The sequence below is a fragment of the Borostomias antarcticus genome (assembly GCF_949987555.1).
Source record: "Borostomias antarcticus genome assembly, chromosome: 21".
NCBI classification, from domain to species: domain Eukaryota; kingdom Metazoa; phylum Chordata; class Actinopteri; order Stomiiformes; family Stomiidae; genus Borostomias; species Borostomias antarcticus.
In genome coordinates this window covers 15,687,736-15,705,389 of record NC_140254.1, presented here as the reverse complement: position 1 = coordinate 15,705,389, position 17,654 = coordinate 15,687,736, and the positions used below count along the sequence as shown (strand labels likewise).

Below are 17,654 nucleotides of genomic sequence, written 5' to 3'. Positions count from 1 at the left end.
GTATATTAACTGTTCAAGATGATAGTAATGAGACAACTATAATGAATTTAAATAGTGCCTTTCTGCTACAATCCTGATCATTTGAATTAAATCAAACAATTAGCCAGATGTTGACATTTCATGAGGTGGGCAATGGAGATCAACATATTGTAAGTATAATGAAGAGATGCTGTTATCCAGTTAACTATGCAACCTTGTAAAGGAAATATGCTTTTGTTGTACAGTGGAAACCGCTTATAGTCACGGTTACATTGATCAATGGATCAAAAGGCTTGGGACAGAATAATTTCTAAATAACTCACTTACAGTAATCAAGGAATCTGCTTACAGTGTTCGTTTTGGGTCTTTTCATACATGATAATAGAGTATATAGAAACTTTTTAAAACATTGAGAAATTTCCCACTGTGACAGCCTACTTTGCCTCGCGGTAACCCGTCTGCTTTTGGTTGGCTAGACTGGTGCTGCGTACAGCGATATCATGACGGGAAAAATAATTTCATTTCAATTTCATTTCAATTTCAATGAAAAACGTAGTATCCTCGAAGCTTATCAAACAGCCAAAAACGAACCAACAAGACGCAGCAGCAAAACGTTCTGGAATGCGCATGGGGAAAGCACCTTGAAGCTGTCCTCGTCGTTTACCTGGTCAGGTAAAGTTTCCACACAGCTGGTTTGAGCGGTTTACAAAGAGAGAACAGAACTGTGTTTCTACACAGGGATGAGGCTTACATGTAAAACCATGTAAAATTTGGTTCTAATAATCATCCTCTTATAGTGATCAATTTGCCCTGGACAGACGTGATCACTATTGGTTTCCACTGTAATTGCTGATTACCCAGGTAAAATTGGAAAGCGTAGAAACCAAAGAGCAGGACAAGGTCAGTCTGTGGATCTGCTGTCTTTGGATAATAATCAGAGGACCATTAATGGTGACTGGCGCTATGATCCTCTTCAGCGTGCGCCCGTTAGCATTGGTAATCATTTCCGTAACAGCCTGACTGAGCTGGAGAGGACTGTGTGAGAAGATCAGCTGTTCTCACCTCAGGAACAGAGGGGAGCCCTGGTGACTGCTGCAGCAGGGCGATGACCTCATCAATGTTGGACTGAAGCCAGGACAGCTCTTCACTATCCACTTCTGTGGTCAGCCTTTGTACACAGGACACATAGATCATTACCAATAAATCAATCACAATGACAGCTAATTGGTAAAGCATTTACAAACCATTTCAAAGCAACTTTTTAGTATCGTCAGATCAAATGTTGAACTTTAAAATGATACATACTTGAAAAAAAAAGTGCATTATGGCATTGTGTGCGAGTGTGAATACAGTCAACAAAATCTGTGTGTTGTGCACTTTAGTGTTAGAAAATCAAGGTGGACAGATGCTGTAACTGTTTTAACTGAATGCAAACATCTGTGAGTGTGTGACCACTTTGTGTGAATGACTTTATATATGTATCTATCTATGTGTAGTCTTTCTGAATGTGTGAGGTAATAAGTGAAAACATGATACTGAATAATGTAATAATCAACAGCTGGAAGACTCATGTCATCAGCTCAATATATCACAAGATATCACATTAAGGTTTACAGCATGTTGGTGAATTACTGCTCAGACACAAATACATGAATTAATGTATTGGTTCCGTGTGGCTCCTTAAAAAGCTCAAATATTCGAAATGCCAAAATCTAACAAAGAAAAGAGAGAATGAAAATTAAAAAAACAACAACAACAACAATGAGATAAGACAGAACTATACCTGCCAGTACCCCTGCTGGCCATGGCTCGGACCTTGGTCGCGATGAGGTGCAGTTTGCCCATGATGGTGTCTGCGGTGCGTCTGGGGTCGTGCGGGGCGGTGGTCCCCCTGCCCGTGCCCCCTAGAGGGGAAGGCGTGCTGGAGTCGCCTGTCTGAGCGTCGCTGGTCTTCTGCTGGAACACCCAGTCCCTGGTGCGGTCTGTGGGCTCGCCTCTCCAAGGGGCCTGCTACTCAGGGAGAGACAGTACAACACAGCTAACACGGTGAACTGTCACCAAAACACTGGACTGTCACATGGAGCTAGTTGCCCAGAGCAATATACAGTCCAGTTGATCATGTAATATCAGTGTTAATGACAGCTCCTGATAGCTCCTGTTGCTAATACTTAAAAGTAGAGTGCCCTCTACTAATAGCAACATACCACAACAGAGTAGCTAGGGTAGTAAACTGACATTGATTAACAGAATCCAAAACACAAGAGAGGAATACAGTACAGGACTAAAGGATTGGTCTCCGATGGTTACAGCATGATACTATAAATGGGGAATACTGTAGAATGAAGGTTAAAATCATTAAAGTATCTATCTATCTATCTATCTATCTATCTATCTATCTATCTATCTATCTATCTATCTATCTATCTATCTATCTATCTCTAAACAAATAATTGGACAAGTTGAGGATTCCTTCTTTGTTTATAAACGCAGTATGGGTGAATGGCTGACCTTGTGTCCGTCGTCCTGCTGCGCTCCTCCAGTCCTCTCCCCCTCCCTCCTCTCTCCTAGCCGGGCCGCTCTCTCCTCCAGCCTGTCCTTCTCCTGCTCCAGGGCCCTCCTCCTCTGCGCCTCCCTCTCTAGCTGTGCCTCGGCCTCCCGCGCCTGCTCCTCCAGCGCCTCCAGCCGAGCCCGGGCCTCCCGCAGCGCCTCCTGGTCCCGCCACGACCTCTGACCCGTGGAGGTCAACTCCTCCTCCCGACGGACCGCCTCCAGCTTCTGGTCCTCCACCTGGCCGAGTAGACCGACCACCTGAGGAGGGGGGGGTTTACGGAAGGAAATGTCCTCTAAACAAACTGGAGTGGAGAATCAAAACCAAACATTCACCGCTCCATTAGGAAGGACCACCCTAAAGACATTGGATTGGTTCTGCAATGCAGATCTTTTTCAATCTCTCAAATTGTTTCCACCCACTTTTAACACATACATTTCAACGTCTTCAGCCTCTAGTTGAGCACAGCGTTCAGAGACTGACTCAAACCTGGACGAACGTCTTCAGTCTCTAGTAGAGCGTTTAGAGACTGACTCAAACCTGGACGAACGTCTTCAGTCTCTAGTAGAGCGTTTAGAGACCGACTGAAACCTGGACGAATATGTGAGGAGTGAATTTAACCAACTCAGCTCGGTCCCACACCCCTCTAAACGCACTCCCACACCACAGCGCCCCCAGCTGGCCGAGCTCGGTCACACACCCCTCTAAACGCACTCCCACACCACAGCGCCCCCAGCTGGCCGAGCTGAGCGTAACCGTGCAGCCAGAGTCATTTTTGATTTGATTTGATTTGATTAAATTCATGCTTGCAGTGGAGCCAAAGGCACCATAGTCACAGGTGTCACTGCGTCGTTCGTCAGTATGGCTTCAACCCTCACTTGCCCACGCTGGGTTTGTCTCGGGTCCTCTGACTTGCCGACGCACATGACCAAACACCTCTTTAGCCAGCTACGCCGCCGAAAAGCTAGTGATCCGATGGCGCAGATGGGCGGTGTCTATACCTAGGATCCAGTTTAAACCAGTTGGGTCACATTTCCAACTATACCTTCGCATGCTTCTCATCCAGCTCCCTCTGCAGCCCCTCCAGCACGGCTTGGAACGACATCACCCCTCCCTCTGCCGGCCGCCCTCCGCCCCCCTCCTCCCCCACGCCGGGGGCGCCGCCGGGCCGCCGCAGCTCCTTCTCTCTCCCCAGGGCGGCGTCCAGCTCCTGGGCCCGGGCGCACTCCGACTCCAGCCGGACCTGCAGCTCCGAGAGGCGGCTCTGGAGGCCGAGGCGCTCCTGCTGGGACTGGAGGGACAGCTGGGCGGAGTGGTGGCGTTCCTGGTCCAGCGCCGAGGTCAGCTGGGCCACTCGCGTCTGCTGGTCCTCCAGAGCCAGACTGAGGTCCTAGGTGACGGGGGACAATACGTTTGTGTGGGAACATACAGTATGCACGAGGACAAGTCACCATGCAGACATGGAGCCCTTCTACAGTCCTTATGCTTGGACACAAGCTAACAAGTTACTGGGAGCCTAAAAAAGGAAGTATACTAGAGGTTAATCATGAATTGATTTATGTTGTTGATGGAATACTTTTCGACATATACTTAAATATTGTATTCAATCCTAGTTGCCTACCTACAGGTACTTTCCTACCTTTATGCAAGCCACAAAATGGCTGGTGTTGATCTTTCATGACCGGACGACTCACCTCCAGCGCCTCGCCTTCCGTCTGGTCTTTCTTGTCAGATCTGCACCTCTCCTTCTCCAAGGCCCACTGCTGCTCTCTGCTCTTCCTCTGCTGCTCTGACAGGCGGTCGGTCAGCGTCTCCACCTCAGCCGCCTTCTGGGACACCTCAGCTCTGGTGACACAGGAAGTGTTGACAGACATGGAACAACCTTTTGAACAAGAGCGAACAACGTATCCCTTCTGTCTCTCTGTCTGTTTGTGTGTGTGTGTTTGTGTGTGTATGTGACAAGCTACTTTAGGTTGGAGTTTATTAGGGCATTAGTTCATTCTAGTCTTACTGTACCTGATACAGTCAAGTCCAGTGTGTGTGTGTGTGTGTGTGTGTGTGTACAGTGGGGTTATTCCTGTGATTTACCCTGCCGCAGTGTTTCACCATTGTGGCTTTTCACTGAATGCGTTATTTCATTTCAGTGACACACCACCGCCAGGTGGCGTCTTTGAGCAGATTTAGCAGGCTTGGTTCACATTGTATGAGGAGAAGGATATCCGCACACTGGATTATGTGGTTGAAACATTACTCAAATAGTGTTGGGAGTTGTAACCCAGAGTGCGAATATCCTTCTCCTCTTCTAGATTGGTATTTTTATGCTGCACCTGGCCTAAAGTACAGGTTGAATGTTCACACAGACACTGTGTATTTCTCTAATAGTCTATGCATGAAGACAAGTCTGATCGTTGGATCATTAAATTTCACACATTCTATGAAGGCCATGTTACACGACATTAGATGAGTACTTTATTCTCAAACTCATCTTTGTTCTGGATGTAATTAAATTATTACAAATGCATCTATCTACCAATTCAACATCGGACCAAGACGTGATCCGGTATCTGTCAACTCACAAGGAATGAGGAGACGTGGCACATTTTCAATAACTCAATCACTTAGGAACACATTTCCAAAGCTGGAGGTTTCCAGTTCCAGCCCAGCTCAATGAACTTTCAATTTTCCATTTTTGCATTTTGTGAGAAAAACACAGAAGTAGCCAAAGTTAAGGTGAAAGCGAAGATTATTCTATGATTCCTGGTTTGAATATTATGTTTGATCATCTTTCTTTCAAGTACTGTAGTTACAGAAGGTAAGATCCTAAAATTGACCGTTTTGTTGAGTGTTATTAAATGTAAATCCAAACAGTTGTCTTGTGGTACTATTATTTCTGGGGCCTATTACGGACATGTTTGCGTGCATGCCTGTGTGTGTGTGTTTATGCTCATTCTGTGTGTTGAGACGTTACCTGAGTGTGTCCAGCTCTTTGAGGTGTTTGTGCTGAGCCTTCAGCGTGGTCTCCAGCTCTAGTTTGGTCTGGGTGAGCTCCCCCCTCAGCTCATCCAGGATCAGCCTCTCCGCCTGCAGACTGCGAGGGTCCTGAGGGCCACCCTGGGGGGCCACCCTCTCCCTCGGCTCCTGAACACCACTCTGAACACCAGAATGAACACCTGAGCAGGAAAACAACACAATACAATACAACAGAGGGTCAGTTTACATGTGCAGTAACTGATAAGAGGTTTTTCTGCCCTAGCTATTCTCATTATATATCATTAATGTACAGGTATCTAGAACATCCAAGACAAATGTGGATGACACCGTCTACGGTTTTGCAAATTAGAACATATTTTACCAATGAGACCTGGTTAAATACAGGTGAAACCAAAATGTCATTTTAGATAACATTGCAAATGTAACCAACTAAAATAAAATAAAAAACTCTTACCATTCTTCATTCCACAATTATCAATAACAATACAATCAGAGGTACTGTACCAGGTACCGGTGTTCAGACGGTGTTCAGACTACATACCCTGGCTGTGGGTCGGGTAGTGCCGGTGTTCAGACGGTGTTCAGACTACATACCCTGGCTGTTGGTCGGGTACTGCCGGTGTTCAGACGGTGTTCAGACTACATACCCTGGCTGTGGGGCAGGTTCTGGCTGAGTTGTTCCAGCTGGATCCGGAGCTGGCGGATCTCTGACAGCAGACTGCTTCTGTCGGCCGCGTGGAGGTTCCCCATGGCTTCTCTGTGATGGGAGTCCTGGAGACACACACAGGGCGCAGCGTGCACAAGTTAACGTCCAGAGCTGATTATGACATTACCCATCATGGCTACACCGCCACAACTGACGCCACAACTGACGAGTTCCTGAAGTTTAAAGCAAACAGAGTAAAAGTGACTCACGCCTAAATTAGGGTGGGGATTGAGAGAGTATCTATTTACCTGTATAGCAGAGCGCTCTGACTGATTGATGTTTGCTAACGACCTCAAATTCAGCTGCCTAATCCTCAGCCTAGCAGCTAATACAGAGAACATGGTGTTTAAAGGCTGTGTTTGTGGAAGACACGTTTTTTTGCGAGGACCTGTTCGGCCAGCCTGCGCTCCAGCTGGTTGAGGTGGACGACGGCGTCGCTGGTGTCCAGCAGGTCCAGGCGGGCGTAGAGGGCGCTCTTCAGAACGCCGCGCTCTCTCACAAACACCTGCTGCACCGCCCCCAGGAGATCAGCACGCCAGTCCGCACCGCCGCCCGGGGTCTGAACACACAGGCAACACACACGGTTTACTTACAGCGTATTTACCTTCTGCTGTTGTTGTTTACTTACTCACATACTGTATATTCACACTCTGGGACTCTGATCCTGTTACAGATTCTTTAGTAATGTCAAAGCACATTGATGCACATTGCATTGATGTCCATGTAGTATAATACAGGCAAACTCACTATGAAGGTCATATATTTTCTCCCAAAATCCAAATACAAACGTACTACCTCACTAACCTATGTTGGGACACCTACTGTATGTCCCAACATACATTGTCGACAAAAGTATTGGGACACCTACACATTACACCTACTCGTCCAACATCAGCTCTTCTGGATGAATGGGCAAAAATTCCCACAGACACACTCCAAAATCTTGTAGAAAGCCTTCCCAGAAGGGTGGAAGCTGTTACAGCTGCACATTTAGAATGGGGTGTCATAAAAGCTCCTGTAGGTGTAATGTGTAGGTGTCCCAATACTTTTGTCCATATAGTGCATGTCCTGAGCGGTATTGTAGGCCCTTCACCTGCGTTTCTCTGTGCGTCTGCATCAGTGTGATGAGGTGTTTGAGGGACTCCACCGTGGCCACCAGAGACTCCCTGTCCTTGGCCGAACCTTGGACCAGCGCGCCGGGGTCCGCCTCTCCCTCGGCCAGGGGCAGCTCTGATAGGCTGAGCACCTGCATGCCCTCCTGGTGGACCTCTCGGAGCAGAACCTGAGTGGACACGCGCACACACACACACACACGCACGCACACACACACACTTGTTCAGTCACAGTTCATACAGTATCATATCAGTAAAGTCCTACTGTATCATAGCCTGTTATAATAAACCTAGTAATGACACACCAACAACGCACAACCATCATTCTTGCGGTTTGTATGGCTGCTTACTAGGCCTGTCAACAACTAAAAGAAATCTTGGTCAAAAGTCGTTTTCCTGATTGGTCAATTGGAATAAAAAAAATAATGACTATATGATGCCACACCTAGTTTGTTTCAATAATACAACTATATGCACACTGTGCTTGTCTCATGCTGTCTAACTTTCTTAAGTGAATGACACAGATGAGTAACAATAGTCTAATGACGTCTAATGAGTTCAAGAACATATAGGCCAGGGGTGTCAAACTCAAATACACAGTGGGCCAAAAATTAAAACTTGAACAAAGTTGCGGGCCAACATTGAACAAATTAAAATTTTAATATGGACCCAAACAAGTTTTGCTTTAACATTGAACATGCACTTATCACTTTCGCTTTTGGTGCGCATCAATGGTGTGCACTAACATATGTGAATACGCCCTCAGACACAAGTGTTGGTGCTCCATCTGCTCAGTAGAGAAGCTTGTAAAACCCTGACTGTCCTACAGCCAGGCAGACAGACAGACAGCCGGCATGCAGACAGACAGCCAGGCAGGCAGACAGACAGACAGGCCGGCAAGAAGGCAGACAGGATTGAATGAACAGGAACAGAGCAAACACAGCGGCCGGCTAGGTCAACACAGGTGTCTCTGTTACATAACGTAAACCTTCTGTTTTCTGCCTTTCTTTTCGCCATTTTTAAGAAGGGGTAACACGGTTACAGTTGTAGTATGAGATTGCTATGACTACTGTCACAGAAGAGAGGGCGTTTCTGGGTCCTGTCTTGATTGACGCACCAAAACAACAGCAGAGCATTATGGGATTTGTAGTATTAGCGGTGAATGCGCTGTATAATACTGGCGGGCCAGCTCTAGTAGTCATTTGGTATTGCCTCGCGGGCCAAATATAATTACATTGCGGGCCAAAGTTGGCCCGCGGGCCAGAGTTTGACACCCCTGATATAGGCCCAGCTATGCTAAGAGGGAAGGACACAGCATCCAGAATGGATTATTCTACTGACAAGCACGCCGAACTGTGGTACTATTCATCTCATGCTGTGTAGAATTTTTTATTTATTAATTATTTGCTCGACCAAAACAAATCTTAGACCGAAAAATCAACCAGTCGGCTGAATGGTGACAGCTCTACTGCAGTTCATACAGTATGACGTCAGTCAAGCTCCATAATAGCCTGTTCTTATAGGCCTTAAGTAATGAGGCATCAACAGCAGGGTTTGTCTGGCCGCCTACCTTGATCCTGTCGGGCAGAGCCTCGTCCGTCTCCCTCCTGGCCCCCTCAGGCGTGGTCCTGAACTCCTGCTGCAGGTGGGGGAGGTCGTAGCCCGTCCGCTGGCTCCAGTCTGAGCTGCTGTCTACAAGGGACAGGTAAGGACAGCTACAATTACACTACTGTACATACTAACACTATCAACAGCGAGTGAAACAGCAGGTTGGCAATTCTTGGACTATGACACTAGCGAACAGTGAAGCTTACCACTGGTGTAGCCATCTTTGAACTGTAATGTTGCAGGACGATCTGGTCTTGATGACGGAGCCTGCAGGGGATGAAACCAGGTCAGATCATGAGATGGCTTCCATGTGAACGTGCATGGAGGTGAGCAGGAGAAAGAAGATTTCTTTCTAAAGAGAGTGGAGGAATGGATGCTCATTCCTTCCTTTTGTGCTATTGCAGATCTTTTATTCAACGAGAGGAATGAGAGAATCGTAGTACAGAAAGCAGTGACTGGAGGCTCAGGCGCAACTCAAACCTCCACCAAAGTGGAGATTGCTGATTGGGGGTTGGTACTGCTACAGTATGCCATGCTATTTCAATCATCTATACAAGGGATTAAGATCTGGCTACCAGCCCGCCAAAATCATCTACAAAACATCCAGGTTAAGGAAATTAAATCGATAGAATGAAATTAGAGGTGTATGCCTTAAGTGCCTTAAATGTCAGGATCAGCATCTGTATCAGGCTAACAGGCCTATCAGCTGGAATCCAAATCCCTCCTCCAGGTCCAAGTCATACGTGATACCACGCTCTCAGCTCGTCGTGGCCCGTGGCCTGTTGTGAACTAACCATCTGTCCGAATCTACTGCATTATTGAAACGCTGATTTTCAAAAGAGGGTCTGGAAAAAGTATCAAAGGAAGAAGCCAAGGTAACGAGGACTGGGGAACCACAGGCTAGAGCATCACAGAGCTGAATGCAACACAGCTTTTCCCCCACCTGTCACCTTCAGCTTTGTGGCAGAAAAGAATTAAGCTCTTAATGAATGTTTTAATGATGTTTATCATGATGTTTATATATTTATATATTGGATGCTTTGTGTTTTGTGTATTTTTGCATATTCTGCATTAGTCAATTTGTAAAGATTGCAAGGCAGAATTATTAAACTCAAACTTAAGCCCAGTCAGAGATCATGATTTCGAGATCCGCGATTGGTGAGTTGCAATATCCTATTTACTGTATGCCACTGTACTACAGTAGGCTTAGGCCTATTTTCATTTGCCTTAGAATAGTGCTTTTTTAACACCCTACCCCTTCCCGCACTCCCATTCAACCCGTCTGTGAGAACATTTGCATACTGGCCGCAGTGGAAGAAAAAGGTTGAGAAGCCCCGACCTATACAACGTGGAAACTCGCACGAATCCGATCTCTGTGATAGTCAGGGTACACAGCGATGTAAAACACACAGCCGCTGCGGTCATCCTCACCTCCGTGGGGCGCAGCTTGTCCAGGGCAGCCCTGAGGGCTCTGCACTCCTCCTCCAGCAGCTGGCCGTCCCTCCGCAGCGCCTCGCTCTCTGCGATGTGCCGCGCCTCCATATCCAGGATCTCCGCCGCGTGCAGCTCCTGCATCTGGCAGATCTTCTCCCGGTACTCCCCGATCACCTCACGCACCTCCTCCTCCTCCTCCTCAGACGCCGACCTGGCGCCCAGACGTGGGCCGGGCATCCGGGAGGGCTCCGTCTGGGAGGCCGCGTCCGCGCGAGGAACGCTTTGCCGGGGGCCGCTGTTCGGGGCAGGCGTCCGGGGTTTGTCAGGGGCCTGGCCGGCGGCGGCCGTGCTCTTCCTCGCAAGCGACGGTTTGTCTTTGGCGACGCCCGCCTTGGCGCCTTGCTGTTTGCTTCCTTTCTTCTTGGGCTGGGAGAAGGAGGCGCAGGAGGAGGGCTGAGGCGACGGGGATGGTGGCGGCCGCTCTGTGGCCGTGTCCAAGGCCGACCTGAGCTGCAGGAGCTCCTCCCGGAGCTGGCCGATGGACAGGTCGCGCGCCCGGAGCTCGTCCTGCAGCTTCTCGGCACGCTCCCTGAAGCTGCTGAGCTGCTCTTTGGTGGCCGAGGCCTCGTTTCTAACGTCCTGCAGCTCATGGAGGAGCTCGGCCCTGGCTGCGCCTTCGCCCTCCGACGACGCCTGGGAGAGGAGACAGAACAAAGGTCAAAGGTGACGTCAATCAAGGTAATGAAAGTAAGAAAGTAAAGCTACATGAGATATTGTCTTATGAACATGAAGTTTCCTCTGTGAGACCACAGACACTTACCTGGTGAAGTTGTCCCTTGAGGTGAGTGATGGTCATCTCCCTCTCCTTTATCAAAAAGTTTGCACAATACAAGATAGCATAAGTTAATCACGGGAAAGATTAATATAACTTACAATTCTGTAAACATTTACAAACACACAAACATTAACGAGTGAACAATTAACAAAGATGAAAGAGATATGAAGAGTTCTGAGATCAGCCCACTGCGCTGGCTGGGTCCGGACCTGTAGCATTTGCTGTAGATCGACACAGCGCTCCCTGTAGCTGCACAGCTCCTCTTTGGTGGCCGCGGCCTCCTCCTGCACCTCCCTCAGCTCTCGGTGAATCTCTGACATCTCGGCCGCAACGCCTCCGGATGACGCCTGAGGTGAGAGGGCAAAGCGGTCGATGAGACGTTGCCGTCATCATAGCTTCATTTAAGCCATTTTAAAGTCTCTCCTTCATTGAGCGCAGCTGTATTATTGTAATTAGGGCTGTCACGATATGACATTGTCACAATACAATTATCATGGCAAAAATAACACAATATTAATTAACAATAATATCAATTATATCTACAGGTGCATCTCAGATTATTGTGAAAAAGTCAATTATTTTACATTTAATTCAAACAGTGAAACTTTCATGTCTTCTAGATCCATTACACAAAGTTAAATATTTCAAGCCTTTTTTGTTTTAATCTTAATGATTGTACAGTATGTTCATTTATACACTCAACACTTGGTGGGGGCTATTTGCACAAATTACTGTGGAGTGTGACATGGAGGCAATCAGCCTTGAAATATTTCCTTACATGTATAATGCATCTATAATACAGTATATGAAAGTTTCATTTTTTTTATTAAATTACGTAAAATAATGAACTTTCCACAATATTCTAATTTACTGAGATGCACCTGTATAGCAATCTTTTTTTTTTTTTTTAAAAACAACGATCACTTAAAAGGCATCTTTAAAGGTATAATATGTTATATGTGGATTAAAATTAAAATAATACATTAAATTCAAAAATAATACATCCATAGGGCTTTGCGAAGGCTGCAGAGTAAAAGTATTGCTTTTCCATAAAAAATGATATTTTGTCAGAAATTATTACATTATGAAATTTTGACGGCCCGACAATGACACTGTTGATATCATACCAGCCAATAGTATTACAGTGTTGGTACTGCGCGCTGGGTTGCCAGGTACTTTCTAGCTTCACCACTGTGAGATTAGCAGTAGCCAGCAAACATTATACTTCCATGAATTAGCAGCATTATAGATGTTGGTTAGCATCAAGTGTGTGTGCGACTATAAAACGGCAGCTTTTCCGTCCACTTCCGCTCACTCTTTTCAAGTTGGATAAATATCGGGCCAGCCTTTGCTCGTTGGACGGAGTTTATGGAGTTTCATGGGATAAAGCCGCATGGTGACATGGCTACTTTTCTACTAGACCGGTAAGCTAGCTAGCTAACTAGCTATCGTTATCTTTCTTGGAATCTGCATAGCTAGACCTTACGTTATCTCCACACTACAGAATCTAACGTAACTTATTACATGGCACTCTGAAATACTTGATTGTGATTACTGATTAGTGTAATGTTATGTTCCTCTCGGAGTGAAGATCTTATCACAGTATGACAAACAGTGCATTCTCTGGCATTTTGGCAACCAATACGTTGTGTTGTTGCAGTTTTTATCTTTAGACACTAGATGGGGGAAATAATCCACATACTACATATTATACCTTTAACTTTATTTTAATGTTTGTTTTCTCTTCAAAAATTGCAGTGTATAGGCATATTAAATCATTATTAGTTAATTTTCCTCATTGAATTTCCTTCATACAATAGCATGGCTGGATTATTACATAATGATATTAGTATTTTCATTTTTTAAATACCACGATTATCACAAAACCAGTATATGGTGACACCTCTAATTGTAATATCTCTCAGAAGAGCGAGAATTGCCCTGGATTGGTTTATGGAAAACAGCAATGTATGAGTTTTCTTTCTTACCCTTTGCAGATGTTCTTGAAGCTTGCCTATTGCGATCTCTTTTGCCTGGAACAAATAACAGAAGATCATTCTGGCTAGATCCATTCCACACAATAATCTGAATGAGGCAGCACACCGAAACCCCAGTCAGACAATATACTGAACCTGGAGCTCCGCCTTCAGTCTGCTGCTGCTCTCTCTGGAGGCTGTGAGCTGTTCTCTGGTGGCAGCAGCCTCATCTCGGACCTCCTGCAGCTCCTGAAGAACCTCTGACACAGAGGCCCCCTAATTACAGGATTAGGGCAAAAAACAACAGCCATTTATCAGCATGGCAAAGTGACGAGGACCAACACTTTCCCCGTCTACACATACTGTATTTTGGCATTGAACCTAATTGGGCAGTAGGACTGGTTAAAGGCTACTTCATATATCCATGGTCAGTAGAACATGCTAATGCTAACTAACCACCCCAATGAGCAGCTGTCCATGCTAACACTAAAGCCTACAGTAAGACAAGCTACAGCCCCTGACCTCTGTGGACAGGATTCTCCTCTGGTGTCCACCGGGCTTGGTCCTCATCTGGCCGAGCAGGTCCATGAGCACCGCTAGCCTCCTCTCGTACTCCAGCACCTCCTCCTCGGAGCTGGACAGCAGCTGCTTCTGGAGCTCCTGGTCCTTCTGCATGCTGCTCAGTCCCACCTCCAGCTCGCGCAGCTTCTCTGTCAGGAGGACCACCCTGCCGGTGGGGCCCCACTCGGCCCGGCCTGGCGTGCCCAAGTCCAACCGCCGCGTTCCCGGGAGGCTGAAGTCGTGGGCCAACGCGTCCGTCTGGTCCAGGGTGTCCAGGCAGGGCTCTTTGGTTCTCTGGTCTTCGGACCGCTGCTGGACGGCGCCCAGCTGGGCCTGGCTGACCAGGGCGGCGGCAACTCTCTCCCTCAGCTTGTCCTCCAGGCCGGAGACCTTCCGCTGGAGCTCGTCGGCGTCCCTCCGGGCCTCCTCCACCAGGAGGCGGCAGCAGGCCAGCTCCGAGTCCCTCTCCCTGACCAGGTCGTCCAGCTCCTGGATGCGGCGGCTGAGCCCGTCCGCCCTAGCGGTGGCGCTGCGTTCCAGTGCTTGCAGCTCGGCCTGCATGACCATGAAGGCGGCGGTCTTCTCCCTGAGCGCCTCCTCCAGTTCCCCGGGGTCTTCTGTCCCGGCCAGAGCGACGGCGCTCTCCTTCAGGCGCCGGTAAGTGTCCGAGAGTGAGCCGTGCTCGGCTCTGAGCACGTGGAGCTCTCTGGTGGCCAGGTCCGCGCTCTGCCTCGCCTGGTCGTACTGCTCCTGGCTGGGCCCCTCAGCCCGACCGTCCGGCGGGGCCTCGTCCTCGGCGCCGGCCCGGTTCTGTTCGATGTTGGCCAGCTCCTCCTGCAGCTTGTCGATGACGGCGTTGAGCTGGTCCAGCTCCTCCTCACTGTACCTCTTCAGGCGCTCCTGTTCGCTGCGCAGACACTCCACCTGGGACTCCAGGTCCCTTATCAACTCGTCCTTCTCCTCCGTCTCCTGGGGGAAAAGGATGCAGCGATGATTGTGAGACCAAGATGAGTCGGTTTTCAAACCATTCATGCTCTCTTTTAAACCTCAGAGACCCAGCTGTTGTGACAATCCAATAGAGGAGGTGAATAATTCTAGTAATGCCTCTCAACCAATCACGTTTATGGTCATCATCAAAGCGGTTTTAAATGCATTTAAGAAAATGAGTTTTGTGAATTTCATGACAAAGATGGAGGGAAAGAGTTTTTAGTGTCTCAAAGGTTTAGTAAAGTCAAATGAATACCCAAACAAGACGACATACAGGTCTACTTACCGAAAGGAAAAGACAAAATGGCGGTTGACGGAACACGGAACACGAAACACGGCGGTTCACGGGGTTTCACGCCATACACACTGATGCACGATCACAGAGATATACACATACGCAAACAGATGCCCATCTGTCCCGCAGGTGTATATTATGTTACCTTGTTATCAGAGGCTGTCTCCGTGTGTTGAAGCTTAGCGATCTGTTCGTTAAGAAGCGCTATTTGCCTGTCCTTCTCCTCCATCCCCTTCAAAAGTTGAAGATTATATTGTGATGGCTCTCAACACAAACGCCGGCCTTACCTTGGGACTACACCAATCTACATGATACGCCATATATTGATTAACGAGGCCTATTAGTCACTAGGAGTCTCATTCAGCTTGGTCTGGACAAGTAGCTACTGTAAATAACTGATACTGGTATAATTTATCAAACCTCTACACATTTCACTTTGGGGAACTAGTACAAAAAACGTATTTCATAATATAAACACATGAAAGTGATGCAAATGCGTATTAGCCCTTAGATAAGATCTACAGTATGGCACAAATTAATCATGTTAAAGCAATACATCGCGATATTTGGACCTTTACAAACATGTCTGGTGCTAATTCTCCAATTAGATTTACTAAAAGTAAGCTGAATCGTCCAAACAGTCTACTCAGAAAAATAATACATTGACATTTATTACCTTTAAAACTCGCGCCCCCGGGACGCAGCATTCAATCGAAGTGCACATGCGCAACGTTGTGCTTAAACAACACAGTAGTAGCTCACTATTCCGGCGTCTATGGATATCATGCGTTTTTTAGCTCAAGGATATCATGACGGAGGTGAGAAAACCTAAGCGAAACATCACGGAGGAAGCCAGAAAAAGAAAAAGACAATCTGATAACGTTACAACAGTACGACAGTGCACTTACTCGCAGAGCCTGTGGGGGCGCAGTTCAGAGAAAACGCTATGTATTGCTTTAACATTAATATGCATTTGTTGTGAATGTATGAAATCCACTGTTAACATTGTAACAACATCATAGAGCAAGAAATTCTTCCTATTGCCTGGTCTACATATTCTGTGTTCAGTATTTCCATGAATCTGTTGTTTCGTTGTATCTCTCAATTATATTAATATAGTTTGGCAGTGTTGTCAGGTCAACTGTATCCTTGTTGTGTGCGTATGGAGGAAAGCCAAAAGTCAGCCTTATTGTGTTTTATTATATAAAATTGTGCAACAAGGCCTGGTCCGTCTAGTGTTCATTCCAGTTTAGAAGATTTGTTTTATGGTCAGGGTTAGCCTGTGTGCTAGCCGTGCTGGGGGGGTAGTGTTAGATTTGTATTATGGTCAGGGTTAGCCTGTATGCTAGCCGTGCTGGGGGGGTAGTGTTAGATTTGTATTATGGTCAGGGTTAGCCTGTATGCTAGCCGTGCTGGGGGGGTAGTGTTAGATTTGTATTATGGTCAGGGTTAGCCTGTGTGCTAGCCGTGCTGGGGGGGTAGTGTTAGATTTGTATTATGGTCAGGTTTAGCCTGTATGCTAGCCGTGCTGGGGGGGTAGTGTAAGTTTTGTACTATGGTTAGGGTTAGCCTGTATGCTAGCCGTGCTAGGGGGGGTAATATTAGATTCGTAGTTAGTGTTAAAGTTGTATTCTGGTTAGGGTTAGCCTGTATGCTAACTGTGCTTGGAGGAATTAGTGTTAGATTTGTATTAGTTGTATTCTGGTTAGGGTTAGCCTGTAAGCTAGCCGTGCTAGGATGGGGCTAGCCTGTATGCTAGCTGTGCTACGGGGAATTAGTGTTGGTGTTGCTCTCACCCTGAACAGGTTGTCCCTGGTGGCCAGGTCGTACTGCTGGGTGCTGAGCTCCTTCCTCTGGATCTCCAGCTGCATGTGCAGCTGCTGCACCTCCTCGCTCTTGTTCTCCAGCTCCTCCCGGAACTGTTCCAGCTGCTCCTCCAGGTTCCTGATCTGGAACAGGGAGAACCAACACAGCACTGGTGTGAGGTGTCCTTCATAGTCCAGAAGGACAGGGCGCAGATCTTGTCCGGACAGAGAGTCTGCAGTTGTTTGCTTTTTCAACGCATACACAAGACCTACATTTCCCACAATCTTAACACGTCGTTTTCCTTTTCTGCCTGAAGTAACATATCAAAAAAAGACATATTTCCATCAGAAAACCATTAATTTCTCTGGCGCATCACAGCATGGTGATTGCTAGTGGAGGATGCTAGCTACGCACGGTCACAAAAACGCAGCTTCACGCGGACATGCTGGAGTGGACCCCGTTTTAGTCAGCACGGACCCCAGTGGAGTCTGTGTATGGTACGTCCGGACTACGAATTGGCCTTAAGAATCGGTGCGAGTGTGTGTGAGAGTGGTGGTGGGGGGGAGGGGGTATGGTGAACTTTAAAAAGATAGTGGGGGTGTAGTCGCATCTTCAATTAAGTGAACATGCTATACAGTAGATTTCCGGAGTTCTGCATTTACGTTTCTCAAATGAAGTAACCACTGAAAGTGTTCTTTTCTGAAACATTAGGCATCTCCATGCGGTGCTTTCATACCTCTTTCTCTTTCCTGTCCAGAGCCTCTCTCTCTGTCTGTAGCTGGGCCTCCAGAGAGGAGCCCACAGCCTCGCTAACGG

At 47.2% G+C, this 17,654-nt stretch overlaps 1 protein-coding gene across 1 annotated transcript in view; it reads right to left on the bottom strand.

Annotated features, from left to right (window-relative positions):
• Positions 1-17,654, bottom strand: part of akap9 (A kinase (PRKA) anchor protein 9) — a gene marked incomplete at its 5' end in the record, with an annotated part of 84,233 nt that overhangs the window by 3,792 nt on the left and 62,787 nt on the right. The window contains 19 exons of the mRNA XM_084454977.1: positions 1,042-1,147; positions 1,763-1,989; positions 2,488-2,787; positions 3,573-3,917; positions 4,222-4,372; positions 5,496-5,697; positions 6,166-6,289; positions 6,613-6,783; positions 7,318-7,506; positions 8,907-9,028; positions 9,151-9,211; positions 10,376-11,071; positions 11,199-11,243; positions 11,423-11,560; positions 13,202-13,246; positions 13,346-13,465; positions 13,712-14,719; positions 16,829-16,981; positions 17,575-17,654. The exon at positions 17,575-17,654 is cut by the window's right edge and continues 25 nt beyond it. Coding sequence (XP_084311103.1) covers positions 1,042-1,147; positions 1,763-1,989; positions 2,488-2,787; positions 3,573-3,917; positions 4,222-4,372; positions 5,496-5,697; positions 6,166-6,289; positions 6,613-6,783; positions 7,318-7,506; positions 8,907-9,028; positions 9,151-9,211; positions 10,376-11,071; positions 11,199-11,243; positions 11,423-11,560; positions 13,202-13,246; positions 13,346-13,465; positions 13,712-14,719; positions 16,829-16,981; positions 17,575-17,654 — 4,283 coding nt within the window. The remainder of the gene's footprint in view (positions 1-1,041; positions 1,148-1,762; positions 1,990-2,487; positions 2,788-3,572; positions 3,918-4,221; positions 4,373-5,495; positions 5,698-6,165; positions 6,290-6,612; positions 6,784-7,317; positions 7,507-8,906; positions 9,029-9,150; positions 9,212-10,375; positions 11,072-11,198; positions 11,244-11,422; positions 11,561-13,201; positions 13,247-13,345; positions 13,466-13,711; positions 14,720-16,828; positions 16,982-17,574) is intronic.